The 17,828-nt window shown below is 48.6% G+C and overlaps 1 protein-coding gene across 5 annotated transcripts in view; it reads right to left on the reverse strand.

Annotated features, from left to right (window-relative positions):
- The window catches only part of LOC133479077 (neuronal PAS domain-containing protein 3), a 120,701-nt gene that overhangs the window by 71,623 nt on the left and 31,250 nt on the right, over positions 1 to 17,828 (reverse strand). For 4 of the 5 annotated variants that reach the window (XM_061775560.1, XM_061775556.1, XM_061775559.1 and 1 more), the window contains one exon: positions 3,381 to 3,482. Coding sequence is in view for 4 of the 5 variants with exons in the window: in XM_061775556.1 (XP_061631540.1) it covers positions 3,381 to 3,482 (102 nt within the window). In the remaining variant the exon portion in view is untranslated. Of the gene's footprint in view, positions 1 to 3,380; positions 3,483 to 8,457; positions 8,566 to 17,828 lie in introns of those variants that run through there. The other variant, XM_061775557.1, reaches the window with a different exon arrangement.

Below are 17,828 nucleotides of genomic sequence, written 5' to 3' on the forward strand. Positions count from 1 at the left end.
TTCCTTCCTTCCCTTCCTTCATTCCTTCCTTCCTTCCTTCCTTCCTTCCTTCCTTCCTTTCCTCCTTCCTTCCTTCCTTTCCTCCTTCCTTCCTTCCTTGCTTTCTTCCCTTCCCTCCCTTCCTTCCTTTCCTCCTTCCTTCCTTCCTACCTTCCTTCCTTCCTTTCCTCCTTCTTTGCTTGCTTCCTTCCTTGCTTGCTTCCTTCCTTCCTTCCTATCTTCCTTCCTTCCTTCCTTTCTTCCTTCCTTCCTTCCTTCCTTCCTTCCTTCCTTCCTTCCTTCCTTCATTCCTTCCTTCCTTACTTCATTCCTTCCTTCCTTCCTTCCTTCCTACCTTCCTACCTTCCTTCCTTCTTCCTTCCTTCCTTCCTTCCTTCCTTCCTTCCCTTCCTCCTTCCTTGCTTCCTTTCCTCCTTCCTTGCTTTCTTCCTTCCTTCCTTTCCTCCTTCCTTCCTTCCTTCCTTGCTTTCTTTCTTCCTTCCTTCCTTTCTTCCCTTCCCTTCCCTTCCCTTCCCTTCCCTTCCTTCCTTTCTTCCCTTCCTTCCTTCCTTTCCTCCTTCCTTGCTTTCTTTCTTCCTTCCTTTCTTTCTTCCCTTCCCTTCCTTCCCTTCCATCCTTCCTACCTTCCTTCTTCCTTCCTTCCTTCCTTCCTTCCTTCCTTCCTTCCTTCCTTCCTTCCTTCCTTCCTTCCTTCCTTCCCTTCCTCCTTCCTTGCTTGCTTCCTTCCTTCCTTCCTTCCTATCTTCCTTCCTTCCTTCCTTCCTTGCTTTCTTCCTTCCTTCCTTCCTTCCTTTCCTTCCTTCCTTCCTTCCTTTCTTACCTTCCTTGCTTCCTTCCTTTCCTCCTTCCTTCCTATCTTCCTTCCTTCCTTCCTTCCTTGCTTTCTTCCTTCCTTCCTTCCTTCCTTTCCTCCTTCCTTGCTTTCTTTCTTCCTTCCTTTCTTTCTTCCCTTACCTTCCTTCCTTCCCTTCCATCCATCCTTCCTTCCTTCCTTCCTTCCTTCCTTCCTTCCTTGCCCCCCCCACCGTTTTTGCGCGTTTCCCTTCCACTGATGCGGGATCGCCGTATGAACTTTTCATCTGCTTTTTCTTTTTGTTTTGTTCGTCTTCGTCGTGCGATGTTGCGTCGCCGTGAGACACGATCAACGGGTTGCGCGTGCGCGTCTGTCGGACGAGTTGTTTCCATCGGGCAAAAAAAACGACTGCACGGACGCGCCGGAGAATTGTGGGAAATGGCGGCCAACCAGAAAGAAGCTCTTTCGACATCCAAAACAAAAGGAAAAAAAAAAGAAATCAAAGCGCCGCTTAGCGTGCCGCCTGAAGTGATGAAGATGAGGCCAAACAGTCGTCTTCATCAAACAAACCCGTCTCAAATTCTCAGCGTCGACTTCGCACAATCAAAACAAAGCAGCGGACGATCGATACGCGCGAGCGAGCGAGCAACAACGCGCACACACCTGAATGAAGCGAGTGAATTCAATGCTTAATTATTAACACGCCGCACGGCACACAAAGCGGTGAAATACAGAAAAATACAAAGACGCAGAAGATGTTGAAACATTGAATCGCAAACAAACAAAAAAAAAGAACAAACAAAAGAATCAAAAGAATCAAATCAAATGTTTTGGGGTGAGGAAGGCGGGAAAGCGGGAGCAGGAAGTTTCCGGTTCTGGGCGGCGCCATCCAAGACAGCGCACGCCGGTCTCATGGGGCAAGCCACACAAAAAGGTGTGCGTGTGTGTGTGGTGTTAAGCTAGGCCTGTAATGAGCCAATGGCGGTCATCGGCATCTTTCAGCTGCGCCTGGCTCCTTTTAGTTCACACACAAAGATTTCTTCTCTGTGACAAAGACCTCAGCAGGCGGGAAGAGAAGAGGACGTGGCGGACCAGAGAGGGACCGCACCATGTTTGCGCGCACACGCCCGGCGGTCTATTGCAGTCGGCGATGACGAAGCTTCCGTTTTGATGTGTAGCGGTCGTCATTGTCGGGTTCCGACTTGATGAACTTGGCCCAGCAGCAGATGATGCGTCGCCACTCGACATCCATTGCAGCCCGGTCAATCCCGGAAGGCCCCCCGATCTGTGGTCTTGCATTTGCCCACCGTGCTTTTTGGCTCTTTCTGGAGTCGCACCGTGTCTGTGGGAGGACGCCTTGGTTTAGAGAGTCGACGTGACTTTCGCAAGCGAGAGGAGGGAGATCCCACGGACGCCGTGGCACGCTTGCTTTTATGGATGGTGAGGGTGTTACCGTCCTTCCGCAGTCGAGGTGGGTTCTCACTTTGCCAGTTGTTGTGGATCAAGTTGCCAAGTCAGGCTTCCTGTCCATCCAGGCCTCCATCAGGGCCAGCCAAGGCTCACGTTGTTGTCGAGACTGCCGCCTGCAGAGAAGACCTCCTTGAACGTTTGGGGTTCATCAAGAGAGGGGGACGGCGTGAGATCCCGCCGATGGGTCAGAGGGGTTTCTAGTGTTCAGCACCGAGTGGAAGTGCATACAAAACGTGCACGGTGCTGGCATCACTCTGGATCTGGCGGGGTTTGTTGAGCCACCATTGGGCTGAGCGATGGAGGGTGAGGGTTGGAAAGCAGGGCAGGATGGACTTTACGTTCGCTCAACCCAATCTTGATGTTGCTTTTGAGTAAGGTCGATGGTTTTGGAGGCAGCTCGGTGCACAGTTGGCCAGAGTTTTGCCCACTCACTGTCCGTGTCGCAGGTGCAGTGGTAGTCAACTTGGGTCGCAAGCCAGGGGATGCCAGGGTCCTAAGATTCAGACGCTTCTCGGGCTGCCGCTTCTAGTGCACTCATCGAATTTTCATTTTTATTTTGGATCCGATCGATCGGAGTCAGTCCAGCGTTCGGCCCCGTACGAGAAACGAGTTTTGCTGACGTCCTAGCGATGAGAAGTCGCAGGCCGTTGTCGTCAACCTTCCCAGTTCTGGGAGTTCCGATTCATTTCCATTTTTCTTTGCAATCACCTTAACAGTAGCTTGAGCAAGTCCTACTCTAAGGCTAAGCTCGCACTGGTAGCGTAGCGGTACACGCTGCTGCCTTTCTTGCAGACAGCGTGGGTTCCATCCCCGGCCGGTGCCCCAATAACCGGGCCCGGATTTAAAAAGAAATGGCGGCCTGTGTCGGGAAGGGCATCGGCCGTAAAAACCGAGCCAAAAAAAAACCATGCGAGCTTTGATGGGACAAGCCGAAAGTCACAACAACAACAACTATGCTAAATGCTCAACTAATGCTAGCATTTCAAAGAAGTCCTCGAGAAACAAAAGACGAGGACGTTTTGGCTTAAATGACGTCTCGTACGATCACATTTAACAGTCGACACGCATATTAGGATTAGCATCATTGCGACTAGTGGTACGGCGTCTGGGTGGTTACCATGGAGACGAGGTGTGCTGCTGCCCTCCGGCCAGGTGAAGGGTCTTAGGCCGGGCGGCGGAGCAGTTGCCCGCGTTGGCCGGACGCTCCCAGTAGGGGTCGCTGTGGAACACACAAAAACACATGGTAAGAAGAAGACTGGGAGGAAGCCACTGGGACTGCCGGAAGGCCACACGAACAACGCTCCATATTTACACCAGCTTTTATTTGGAAACCACATCGCTCGCTGTCAGCCGGACGGTAAATCCACACGAGCTCTTTGTGGGATGATTTGGTTTTTTTTTCTTTTTTCGGACCGCTGACACGGCTACAACATCCGCCACAACTTTGCTCACAAACACACACGCGCGCGTCTTTGCGTAGTACACGTACACACACACACGAGACGAGCCGGTGCTCTGATTTACTGCAGATTTTTTTTTAGCTGTCACCAGACTGACGTTTACATGTACAAGCACGCCACATCCATCGCACGCACGCGCGCGCGCACACACACACGCGCGGTCATTTGACTGCAATGCCGATGCAGGAAATCGACACAAACAAACTTGAACATCCAATCAGAAGGTCACAATGACAACATATCTTAATTGAATGATGTCACAATGTCAAAATGAAGTCACACATTGGCAAACGATGCCACCATCAAACCACGTGAAGTCACATGATGTCATTTGACATTGTTGGAAGTTGCGTTATGTCACAATAACATCCAACGTTTTGATGCTGTGTCAAAGATGAAGCGACTTGTCTTTCTTTGAGTTCACTCCGAACGTGACGGCACACAAAAGGAGGCGAGTCAGTCGGCAGGCGGGGGGGTGTCTGAAGAAGCGTTTAAAGCGCCGGAGGTGCGTTTGATGTCGGCGGCGTCCCGCCTGGCGCCTTCGAGAGCAGCGTGAGAGCGAGCGTGTCGGCTGCCGCATCGACTCAATCAAACGCTCCGCATGTCTGGACCAAAAGGTAACGCCCACACCGGGAGGACCCACAACACGGGGAGGAGGGGGATCAGGAGCACCAAGAAAAAGGAGAAAAAGAAAGAAAGAGAAAAAAAGAAAAAGAAGGAGGAGGAGGAGGAGGAGGAAGGCGTGCTTGTCACTCAAGTCAATGAGACCACCTGGGTATCAATAAAGCTTCAATAAATAAGTAAATACGCCAGTTGTGTGAAGGCCTCGGTGGTTTGTTGGAGAACATTAGTAAACAACAGCGTCATAAAGACCAAGGGAGCCACCAGACAGGTCAAGTTGAAAGCAGGATTGGGTCATGAAAAAAAAAAGAAAGAAAGAAAGAAAGAAAAAGCCATGAACATCTCAAGGAGCAACATTCAATCCATCCCCCCACACTGGAAAAAGGAAGGGAAAGACGTGGCCGTCTGCCTAAAGCGAGCAAGGAGAGCGAGGAGAGAGAGAGAGCAAGGAACGTGAGCGAGAAGAGCGAGGAGAACGAGCAAGGAGAGCGAGGAGGGAGAGAGAGAGAGCGAGGAGATATATATAAATCCATCCATCCATCCATTTTCTACCGCTTATCAGGGTCGGGTTGCGGGGGCAGTAGCTTTAGCAGGGACGCCCAGACTTCCCTCTCCCCGGCCGGATATGCGGACCAAACTCTGACTCCGGTCGTACAGGGACCGAACGGCCCGTATCAGGGGGTTCGGTACCCCGTACTCCCGAAGCACCCCCCGCAGGACTCCCCGAGGGACACGGTCGAACGCCTTCTCCAAGTCCACAAAACACATGTAGACTGGTCGGGCGAGCTCCCGTGCACCCTCGAGGACCCTGCCGGGGGTGTAGAGCTGGTCCGCTGTTCCACGGCCAGGACCGAAACCACACCGCTCCTCCTGAATCTGAGATTCGACTTCCAGCACCCCTGAATAGACCTTACCAGGGAGGCTGAGGAGTGGGATCCCCCTGTCGTTGGAACACACCCTCCACCCCAGTCTGCCAATCCAGAGGCACTGTCCCCGATGTCCACGCGATGTTGCAGAGGCGTGTCAACCGGGACAGCCCCACAACCTCCAGAGCCTTTAGGAACTCCGGGGGAATCTCATCCACCCCCGGGGCCTTGCCACCGAGGAGCTTTTGAACCCATCATTTTGCCAATCTGATCAATGACGTCATTGATCGGCTCTGCAAAAGACATTTTCCTCCAAAAGGTAGTTTCCTTTTAGCCTTGTCGCATTTTTGTGACATTAACTGTATCTGACGGCCCATAAAGTTTTGGTTTTTTTCAATCTTGTCGGTGAAAAAACATGTCGGCGGTGTTTTTTTTTTGGGAGGTGTCTCGTACAGACAACAAGAAAGCCATTTGCAATCTGTGCAAAAGTGAAGCGCCTCGTGGGGGAACGACAACTAAATGTTTCAACACAACCAATTTGATCAGGCGCCTCAATAATCGGCCTCCTGAAAGAAGCCGGTCCTTAGCTTAGCTTCACCACAGACATTCGCTCATCGGGCGTTAGCCCCGTGTCACTTCGGAATCGACCGTCTGTTGTCGTACTCGAGCGGCTCCAAATTCCTGGTGTGTTGTTTGGACATACTTGGCAAATAAAGAGGATTCTGATTCTGAGAGAAATAAACACAAAGACAAATATGTCAAAAGCCATGCGAGAAGCGGGGCTAGCGACTTTGCCACGCAACCGTATCGATTTGTTGACTTTTACGCAGTCAGTTTTACTCTCGTGTCCTCATGAAATCAAATGGACCATTTGGTTCGTCTTCGAAGTCATTTTCAATGCAATTGTTTTTCTTACGAGGATCGGTGCTATTCTTCAGAGCTCACGGCGCGCACACGGAGGCTGCCGGGCGCACGATTCGGCGCAAGGACCCGGAGGCGACAACACCGATGAGCCAGCTGAGAAGCCGCCACGGCCCGGTTCCTCGCCGTCGATGGCGAGCCAGTCGTCCGTCGGGATGCTGACGGGCTTTTCTGCTCTCGCGCCACGTACGAGCGTGGACGGTGAGCGTCCGGCCGGCACCGCATCCGACATCCCGGATGAACGAAGAAGCGGATGCTCGTCTTTCTTTTAAACTCGCCGTAGACATTTGGCCTGAGTCATGTTGCGAGTTTCAAGCGCTTTCCTAATTGAAAGGAATGTTTGTTTACATTGGATGTCGTACATGTACTGCACTACTTAGCTGCTATTTATTTGATGTCAAATACATATTGCCTACATGGCTTATTTTCGCTCGACCTGGCCGTCATTGCTTATTTGCGAGCTATTCATTATTCTGCTGTAGCGTTACTGCGCTTTATTTGCGGCAGTCCGACTGTTCATTTCATGGAGTTTTGTCTGAAAGTTCCGAGGCAGTGTTCCAAATACGACCCTAATTTACACATTTCGGATTGTTCGAGGGCCAACATTACCGCCTTCCATTTGCACGAGTGTGACTCTTTGCATTACACTATTTGTTTTGAAGTCATTTCATTACAATAAAGCAATTTCATGACAGTAAGTTTGCACTCATTGTTTCTGTCTCAAGTAATGGTGTGTGTGTGTGTGTGTGTGTGTGTGTCAAGATTTGAGTTATCATATTCACGATTGTTACGATAAGAATGATGACGTGGGTTCTACAAAGTACAAATAAAAACTAATATTTGGGATAAGAATAATTTGACTTGAGTTTCATGCAAACAAGAAAGAAAATACAGATTTGAGGCCTAAAAATGTGTTTTAGAAAGTTAATTTATGAACAATAATCATGAATTGCGCTTTTGGCCTAATAATGTGTTTCATGTAAAATTTTAATAATTAATACAAAACAAAATATTTGGTGACCATTAATAATTCATAATGATGTGTGACATCAATTTGAGGTAATAACAATTACCATCATAATAAAAAAATGTGTATGATCAGTATTGGGTAAAAAAAAAAAAGTTCAAAATTATGAATACAAATGAGATTAACAATCATCATTTCGAATGGTGTGGACCAAGTTACAGGTCCAAAAAATGAATATGGATCAAATATATTGAGTAAAGATTCGAGGTATCAGATTCAAAATAATTCCTAATAATAGAATGTGGACAGATGTGAGCTATAAAGCGTGAATCATTAATTTCGGTGTTAAAAGTGATGGACGGCCGTGCTTCATTCATTCGATTTTTTTTGACCGTGTGAAGGTGTTGCAAACAGTCCTCGTGCCCTTCACACCTCAGCCAATCGCACGCCTCCGTCAAACACTCCGATTGGACGACGGGAGCAGCCCGCCCACTTCCTGATGACAAGATGCCAAAAAGTGAGGAAAAAAAGGCAAAAACGGAAACGACTTTCGAAATCAAATCTGGAGGTCAATCTGATGACACTATTTAGTCTCGGTCATAAATAAAATGGCGTGTCACATTGACCTCTGTGAGCGCAGACACACTCGTAAGACTTTTTGGTTTTTAAATCAAGCAGCATCCAATTAGCAGCTGACGATATCAAAGCTTTGTGCTACGACGACAAGCGCAGATGAGCGTCACACTGCAGACCAATCATTCACGTCACTTCACTTCACTCTGGGCGCGCGTGCGCGTGCGTGCTGATGAATATCAGGCCTATTTAGCTGCACACATTGAGGCAGAGTGCCCTGAGTCTCCATTACAAGGACAATATTTCCTGTCATATCTGATTTGTGCAGGGGGTGAGAGGAGGAGGGGGAGGGGGAGGGGGAAGGGCGGGGAGATGAGCGGGGGAGGGGCGAGCCAGCAACAGAAGTGGAGGGGAAAAAACAACGCGAGGATTTAAGATTGTCCTTCACGTTCGTTGTCAAACGAGGATTTAAGTCCAAAATGTTCATATACGATGTGACCTGTGATCTGATCGGACGAAGCAAAGCCACGAGCGGCGATGAGCGAGGGCCAGCGCGTCGTCGTCGTCGTGAAGGATTATTTCAGACGACCGTCGCGAAGTAACGCTGACAATTCCAGCGGCACAACCCTAACTTCCCGGTGGCACAAGAACTGATCTCAGAGTTTCCTTTTTGGCCCTCACGGTCCCCTCGCTCGCTTCACTTCCGTGGAGACACGCGGTCAATGAAGAAGGCATCCGGTCGCCGGTGTGTGTGTGTGTGTGGGGAAAAAGAAAATGTCTGCCAACCTCCACGGCCAGCACCAGTCCACCCGCCAAGACTCGTGACGGCAGCTGCCCATGCGAGCGCAACAAAAATGCCCGATTTCGAATTTGGAGCTTCATTTGCACTTTTCGACCAATCAGAGCAGACGGTGCTCTTGGAGAGGCGGGGCTTAACTCGGCAGCAGCAGAGTTTTGACTGACATCACGTGTGCGCGGTCACACTGACAAGCTAACGAGAAAGGATGGAAGGAAAGAAGGTAGGAAGGAAGGAAGGGAAGGGAGGGCGGATGGAAGGAAAGAAAGAAGAAAGGTAGGAAAGGACGGGAGGAAGCAAACCAAGGAAAACTAGAAAAGGAAATGACGGACAGAAGGAAGGAAAGAAAGGAAGCAGAGAAGGAAAAAACAGAAAGAAGGAAGGAAGGAAGATTTCCAATTAGCATGTCAGTCCTGCCACACATGTGCATCAATCATATTACGGTATTTAAAAAAAACACGTACCCTGTGACATCATCCATTTGCGTTATGACATCATAAGGTGTTATCAATGTGAGCATATGACATCATCAAAAGTGATGAAATGTTGAAAAATGGAGAAACAAAACAACCTCATATTATGACATCCTCAATAATTGACTTAACGCATCAAGAAGTGCCACGCGTGTGACATCATGATGATGTGACGACAATGCGGCGCGGGCGTATGACATCATCCCCGAGTGACATCCAAGGAGGTGTGAAAGTGGAACAAAAAATGGAGGCCACGTCTTGTTTTTGCCGGTAATTCCTTGTTGGGGTGGAGTGTAAATAAAGGCGGACCGCTGCGGCGTGCGGTATCGTGCGGACCGCTGCGGCGGCATCGTGCGGCGCGCATAAAAACACTTGAAAGAAAAAGAAAAAGAAAAAAAAGAAAGCGCGTGTCAATACAATATATATGCTAATCGCGCCTTTAGCGGACGTGCGCATTTCATTACAAGTAAAACACTCAAACAGACACCGAGAAAAACTCTGGAGCGGGCGGCGAGCGTCAAGGTCGTTTGCAGCGCTCCAAACAACAAACGCACAACACGCACAAAACACACAAGACGCCGGCGAATGTAAACAGCTGCTGCGAACAAGATGGGGTCCGACGTGACTCACACGGAAGATGAAAGTCGAGGATTACGAGTTACTTCCGCTTCCTTGTTTGCATTCTGATAGTTGCTGGCCTCATTCAAAAAAGAAAACATTGAAAAAGTCCATCGAGGCCGACGCAAACGGCCCAAAGGGGTCGGCGCTCGGTGTCACGGGTCTCGGGTCTCGGGGCTGGATCTTCGTAGACTTTGCGGCGTGCGCCGGCGCGCAAATGGCGGCGCATCTCCATTTTCGCCCATTTACGCGACCGACTCGACGAGGGCGCGACCGTCGTCTTCCGCCCGGCGCGTGTAACGTTTTGGTGACTGCGGGCTGGATTTTCGTGCCAGACCGGCTGCGCATTGGCACGCCCGTCTGCGACAAGCTTGGAGAAAGTCTGTCTAAACGTAGACCCAGTGGGATCGCGTCTAAGTCACGACGCGCGGGGCGCACGCGAGGCCCTCGGACGTGCGTGGTGGACACGAAACGATCGTCGGTGGGGACGTGTATAGCGATGAGGTCCGCGGACACGTTTATGTCGCCGGCGATGTTTCTGTATTTAATAAGGGAACCCGCTAACGTTCAACGCTCCAGTTAGGCGCCTCCGCATATTTGACGTCTTCGTGCCAGACGAGCTTCGGCGCCGCTCCACGAAATGACCGGAACCGGTCTCCTCGCGGAGCGGGACCGCGTTCAAGTCCGGCGTCGACGAATCTGAACGAGGCGCGGGCGGCCAGATAGGCCGGCAGCGCGGACGCGTGGCGGATCGGACGGATTTCATTTAGAAATACGCGAAGAGCGTACATCGAGCCCTCGGAATCGTCGTTGAAAGCGGTCATCGAAGGCAACGTCGTTACTGCCGTCCTCTTTAGCCTACTTTGATTTTTGAAGTCAACACACTGGCCGGCACGCAGCGCTGGGGCACGACCTTTTGCGCGTACGACATTATAACCACCCGCTCTGACGCATCCCCTCCAGAGTTTCGCCACGCCGCGCTGGACTTGCGCTCGCCACGGAAATAGTTCCCACGTAGACAAACGCGCATTCGCACTCATGGTCGCAGCTACGGGCAACTTCCTCATCTTCAATCAAGCTAACATGCTAACATGTTTTGGAACGTGCGAGCAAAAACTCACTCGAGCGAGCGTGGGGGCGACATGCGAACTTCAAAGCCAGAACCTCAGAACTGTCGGGCAGACGCGCTAACCCCTCGTTCACCCTGACGCTAATTAGCTCGAAGAAAGCTTAGCGTCTTTTCAACGTACTTTTTCTGCCAAGACAAAACCCGACTTTTGGTTCCACCTCCCTAAACACTCAATTCATGCTAATGCTAATGCTAATGCCACGTCGTCACATTTGCATCCTTTTCACACACACACACACACACGTCAGAATCTGAGCAGTTGTGCTCAGATTTGGATGTGTGTGTGTGTCTGAGTGTGTGTGTAGTGGGATTGCATTACAAACACACACGCACGCTGAAACACTACGTTTACCCAAAAAGACAACGAATTGTAAACAGTTGCTGTCTGCATTCACAATCCCACAAGCAGATATTAATGATGAACACACACGCACGCACGCACGAGCGCGAGCATTTACACACACGCACGCACGCACAGGCGGGTGTGGAGAATGCGTGGCCAATCCACATGAATATTTATGGCGGGCTTTGCAAAGAGAGAAACATTGATAAGCTGCAGTTTTAAATTAATGCTGACTTTATTTTTACAAAAGTGCATTAAAGCAAAAAAAAAAAAAATAAATAAATAAAAAAAGGGTCTAAGTGCCAGTTGGAATAAAAGATTTGCTAATTATGACATGAATCTCCTGTGCGGGTCATTATACACATACTTCAGTGTTTCTATTTTTAAATGCTTAACATCGATAACAATTATTAGCATATTAGCATACCAGCCTGCACGATTGAAAACAGTCAAATTGGCATTTTAATGTTCGTGTCAATTTTTTGCCGTCCACCCATGTGCGTCCAATTATTTTGACGCAATTCTGCATCATTTACATAATCCCACCCTCGTACTGAGTTTGTCAACCCATGATTCGGAAGCTAAGCTGGGTGAAGATTCGAAGCGATCGCCAGACTATTTCCCAAATTGTGTCCGTGGGCGAGAGGTTCTCAATTCTGACCGATTGTGATGTCGCAATTCGGCTAGTTTACATCATAACTGCCTCGGCCTCGACTTGAAAGTCGGCCCGGGTGAAGATCCGAAGCCAGTGTAAATACAGTATATGCGCACGCAGGCACGCAGGTTGATGTATATCTACATACGCAAGAGTCCCGAGTGGCGAATCGAGACATTCACTCTTGGCCGAGTGCCCGGAAGAGACGGGCCGAGAGGAAAAACACACGCACGCACACACCTACTCAAATTGCCGGTGACCTTGCTTGAATGCAGTTCGCTAAATAGCGTCTGCGGCTCAAAGGGAAGGTGGACAGGTGGTGGGGGGCTGCGAGGGGGGTTTGTTACGACGGGAGATGGAAGCGGAGCTAAGATATAAACCTATGAACAACGAGACGACAAAGAAAAAGAAGACGGCGAGGATGTTGTAAAGACGGCGTCGGGTGAAGAGGAACGGAAGAGATGAAGATCAGGACGAGCTTCTTACAGGAGCTTGAAAAGCAGCGGTTAGTTGGGGCAATCCTTCACGACTCGGATGCCGAAGTTCTCCGCAAAACCTCACTTTGCACGACGTCACGGCGGGGCGCACGTGCAGACGGGCTCGCGAGCACGCGCACGCATTTTCACACGTTCATTGTATTTTTAGAATCGATTGTTCTACGAATTATCCCATCAATACTTCGAGTAATCACATCCAAATGGATTGCGCAGAATAGCAATGCAACATGTGCATGCAAGTTGCAAGTATTCTCCGTCACATTCCACACTGTAGTATGTGTGACTTTGAGTGTGTGGCTTTAAAAGGCGGGGCCTGGCCCGGCGAGTGACGTGGGAGTCCGCCAATGAGAGGCTGAGGTTAGCGGGTGGCTGTTAACTGGCTAAGCGTTGTCCGAACCGCCTGCTATGGTTACAATTCGCTGTAACTAGCAGTGCTAGGCTAACAACGTTTGCTTCATGGTAGCCTTGCGCTTGTGTGCGCCACTTCTGGTTTTTGGCCCTTTTGCTTCTTTTATTACGTGACAAATGATCCCAAACTTTCAAAGCCAATTTTCAGCCTTTGTCGTCGCGGTAAATGATTTGAGACGTGCGTCCGTGCAAGTAATCGTCGTCACTGTGAAGCTTGGAGGCGGACGTTTTGCTTTGACTTTTCTTTGTAATTGAATTATTGGAGTTATTTGAAGAAAGTCATTTGTAATTTGTTGAAACTTCTGACTTCATTTACTCACATCTCAAATCCTTTTTTCCCCCATTGGAACAAATTGAAAGGACATTCAGACCTTCCCCAAAACAACAACACGGTATGATTCCGGAACAACACAAGCTCACTTTTACTCGGAGATTACGCATCAGGAGATCCAGCGCATTGTTGTGTTATTGTGTTGTTACGTTTTGCGTTGTTGTGCTGTGTGGTCAACAAGTGTCTTTTGTGATTTTCATTAGCGATAGCGCCTCACACAAATCAAAACGTGTCGCCGCTGGCTCGGGGCTCCTTTCATTTCCTGTTGTGCGAGTGTGAAGGATTGCGAGTGTGGCGGCAGCGGCCGACGGGAAAAGGTGCTGACGAGGAGGAAGACGAGGAGGAGGAGGCCTCAACGTGCCGCGTGCTGCGAATTAGCGAGACAGCGATCAGCTGACATCAAAGGTCACGCTCGCCCGTTCCGCGGAGATCTTTCGCACGTCGGAAGAGCAACAACGAAACTGGAGCGCGAGCCGAGTCGACGGCGACGTCGCTCGGAGAGCCGTGTTGCCGTGGCAACCATCTCCTACGTTACACAGTTGCAAACAGTCGTCCGATTTGATTTACAGAATACGGTGACCGAGCGGTGAGCACGCAGTCGTGAGGTTGCAGGTTCAAATCCGGCCCGGCCCGGTCCGGCCCGTGTGGAGCTCGCATGTCCCGCCCGTGCCCGCGCGGCTTTCCTCCCACATCCCAAAATCAGGCGTGCTTGGTTGAGTGAACACTCCAAATTGTCAGTTAGGCAAAATATGTCTGTTCTTGTAAAGATGACAACTTTTTGCTCTCAAAAAAAATGTACGTATTCTCGTCAATTAGGACTTTTTATCCTGAAAAATGACGTCTTTGTTCTGAAAAAGGTTACAAACTTTCATTGTAGTCAAAAAAATGCTTTTTCTCTCAAATATTATTTTTGTTTTAATGGCTTTTTCATTTCAAATGTTACATATTGAGAATGTAATACAACTTTATTCTTCTGAGTTACAACTTTTTACCCCGACAAATGATGTCTTTGAGTTACGAATGTTTTACCCAATCATAATAGGTCTTTGGTATTGTCAAGATTATGAATTCCTTTCTTTAAAAAAAAATCAACGCATTCTCGTGTATTATGACTTTTTATCCTGAAAAATTTGTTCTTAAAAAGGTTCTAACTTTTTTTTTCTTGAAAAAGAAAAACTATTGTCATGTTACAATTTTTTTCTCAAAAAGATATGAATTTGAAGTTTTTCATTTCAAATGTTACATATATAAAGAATGTAACATCGACACAGAAATGTTACAAACAGAATAACGGAAACGACGCAAAAGGATAACAAGGACGCTGAAAAGTCGCGGGACGCCAACGTGTTTTTCTTGCCTTCAAACTGTTATGACACGAAACTCATCTATCATATATGTTGTAAACAAGTCCACGCGCGCGCACACGCCAAACTCAGTGAATTCAACTCAAGTCATGCCAGGAAGATTTTTGGGCAGAGCCAACAAACGTGTGTTTGTGTGCGTGTGTGATCAATACTTCGGTGACGCACGATTTGAGCACGGTGTGAGTGTATGACATCATCAAAAAGTGACGACTCGCTTGCGCACACGCAAACATGAACTGCTCAGTATCGCAGCTGACATTTGATTGGATGATGCAAATGAGGTGAAGATGACAGAAGAAGAAGACAAACGAAAACAAGAGATGTCAAGTCAGACTCCATTTCTTTCTTTCGTCCTTTCTTTGCATCTTTTCGCGTTTTCATGGTGGCACATACATATTTGCACGTACGCTACGTTAGGTTTTCATTGCGTTTATCACACTGCCCCTCAGAGGCCAAGACCTGCACAGCAGGAACAATAAAACTAAACCCCAGTTGCATCAAGAAGTTCAAAAGTGTATTGCCGCACATGCGGAGGAAGCAAAGGATGTTCCCGCCACATACTGACAGTAAAAAAAAAAATGTTTTTTTAAAAATGAATTGAACTTGAATGGGCTCCTTGAGTCGTCACCTTATCGTGGTGGAGGATTTCGTGTGTCCCGATGATCCTAGGAGCTAAGCTGTCTGCCCCGGGCAGGGTCACGCATGGCAAACAGGTCCTAGGTGTGGGTCCAGCCCAAGCACGGCTCAAAGACCCCCTATGAAGAACCTGCCCACGGTGAGAGGCGGCGTGCAGGTGTGGGCGTACTCATTGCCGCCCAGCTCTGTGCCTGTACGTTGGCGTTCACCCCAGTAGATGGAAGCGTAGCCGCCCTCCAACTCGGGATTGGGGGACGGGTCTAGACTGTTATTTGTGCCTAAGCGCCAGAGTACCCACCCTTTTTGGAGTTCTCGGAGGGGGTGCTGGAGAGCACCCCTGAAGGGGACTCCCTCGCTCTGCTGGGAGACGTCAATGCTCACGTGGGCTAGAACTAGCAGACATTCCGACAGCTTCTTCCCTCTTGCCATCAACTTCTTAAACACCTAACGTACAATTCCATTACAACGTGCTGCCCCAATTTTTGGACTTGAGTTTGTTGTCCCATTTCTGTGGGGCCAATGATACTGTCGTCACTGTCGTCGTCTCGCCACGCTGCACTATTTGCATATCTGTTGTTGACCAATACTGGCTACTCAGGCCAGAGTAGCATCTGCACCATTTGCACAATCCACTGAGTCGACATTGTCCCAGATTATCAGAGTCCCAGACTACTAGTCACTTTAAACCGCTTCAAGTCTCTGCGCCCTTTGCACAATGGCCATTGCACCGCACTATGGCTCATTTAGTCATTTAGTCATTTCAAACTTCTCGAATTGCTAGAGGACTTTCACAATTGTAAAAAAAACAATTAAAAAAATACATAAATTGTACCGGCATTACCAGATAACTAGCAACCCTTTTTTTCTCTTTCTGTCTCCAAAGTGTTCTGTGTCAATTGACCGTCTGTCGTCGTACTCGAGCGGCTCCGACTACCGACGACAAATTCCTCGTGTGTTTTTTGGACAAACTTGGCAAATAAAGAGGATTCTGATTATATGGTTAATATATTTGTCAAAGTGCGTTTGGGGGGGGGGGGGGTCGCACATGCCAATTTCCGCCACTGCCACTGCCCGCTAGTGAGCTAGCGGTGATCAGTTAGCGCCACGCTAATGCGTATTTTCCCACGGCTGGCTGTTGGCTACGCCCCCCCCCCCCCCCCGACCCCCCCCACCCCCCGCTCGACTCCTAACACAGTCGTCAGTGTAATTGGTAGGAAAGCAGCAGAGCACAAAGCGTGACACACACTTGAAGGGTGGGGGCACCCCAAGGCGAGGGGGGGGGGGCGTCGTCGTCGGAGCAAATCATGGCGGGAAAGCAGGTTGATGCTGCGAGGGAGAGTAGTAAATTGTTCCATTTTTGCGGGTAATCTAAATGCTAACTAGAGGCAACTTATCAGCACAATGGATTCCCGAGCATCTGTTCAAATAACGGGGGATTTGTCGGCTGGACGGCGCCGTGATGGCGGCCAGATTAGGACGACGGCGCCGGCGACGAGAGCGAGCGAGGAGGAAAGAGAGACGCCAAGGAATGGATTTTGTGCAAACAAGAACAGATGACGCCCTCACAATTACACCTGTCAGAGACACTTCGGGGGGGCCGGCGGTCCGACAAAGATGCGACAAGCACGACACTCCGGCAGGGCCACGTCGCGACAGACGAGACACTCGGGGCCGAAGGTGCCTGAGATTTTTGGGAGTCGACGACAATAAGATGAAAGTCAAGTTCAAGTTGATTCATCGATGATGTCATTGATATTTTGGTCGAGTGGCCCCCCAAACTTTTTGGGTGTTTTTTTGCACCTCGGATCGGTTTCACATAAAGACACCAAGACAGATAAAAACCAATTTGTTGTTCCAAGAAAGAATGCCTGATTACATGTTAGCATAAAGCTTGCTTAATTTCTTAATGGCATAGGTTACAAGAATAATATTTTCAAAATTGTACATAAATCTTTTTTGATTGGGTTTTGTTTGTTTGTTTAGGACAAAACCTAATATTAATTTTTTTTTTCAGGAAAAGACGCTTTTTATTTTCAAGAAAGAATGCCTCATTTCACGCATATATTTGTATTTTATTTTGACAAAAATGTCTAACTGTTCTAACAATAACATCTGATTTCTGCAAGGAAAAAGTATTTTTTTTTCTCGGTAAACATTTAGTCTTATGAGGTATGGTGTCATTTTTTCTAAAAAACAAACCAAAACAAAGTGAGCGAGAGGAGGAGAGCAAGGCACTTCGACAAGCACGTACTTATTCAACACAACCACTGTTACCGTCGTCATGTGGCGTCAAAGCGATCAATGACGTCATTGATCGGCGCCGCCATCGTGCACAGTATATTTGACTCCAAAAGCTAGTTTATTTTCCGCCTTGTCGCACGTCTTTTGACGTTGCACTGTAAATATCTGACGGCCAATACAGTTAGTTTTTAAAAAAAACATGTCGGCGGTGCGGAACAGACGACACGTCTGAGACAGACAACACGTAACGCTCGGATCGGACTGCAAGACCAATTTGCTCTTTTACGATGGCACTATGTCAGACTACTGCAATCAAATCTTGTATTCCGATACCACCGCGTCCCGTTTTTACGATCATCGGGCTTTATCTTGTCAACTCAAATGCGAGCGGAGACACTCGTTACCGTGGTGCTGACTTTGGACAAAATGGGGAAAACGTGTGTTGGTGGTGACCGGTGCTCAGGACGGGAGAGGACGTTCGTTTTAGGCTCGCTGGAGGTAGGTTCACCTACTTTGAATACGATACGTGCTAGCAAGCTACTGCTAGCTCGAACGGTTGGACGTAAACATGCCGCCGTTCTGTCGAATCATGCTCTAAAGTTTCGTTGTGGGTGAAGTCATTTCATTCAAAATTAAGTAATTTAATTACAGTCAGTTAGCACTACG

Source organism: Phyllopteryx taeniolatus, chromosome 6 (assembly GCF_024500385.1).
Source record: "Phyllopteryx taeniolatus isolate TA_2022b chromosome 6, UOR_Ptae_1.2, whole genome shotgun sequence".
NCBI classification, from domain to species: domain Eukaryota; kingdom Metazoa; phylum Chordata; class Actinopteri; order Syngnathiformes; family Syngnathidae; genus Phyllopteryx; species Phyllopteryx taeniolatus.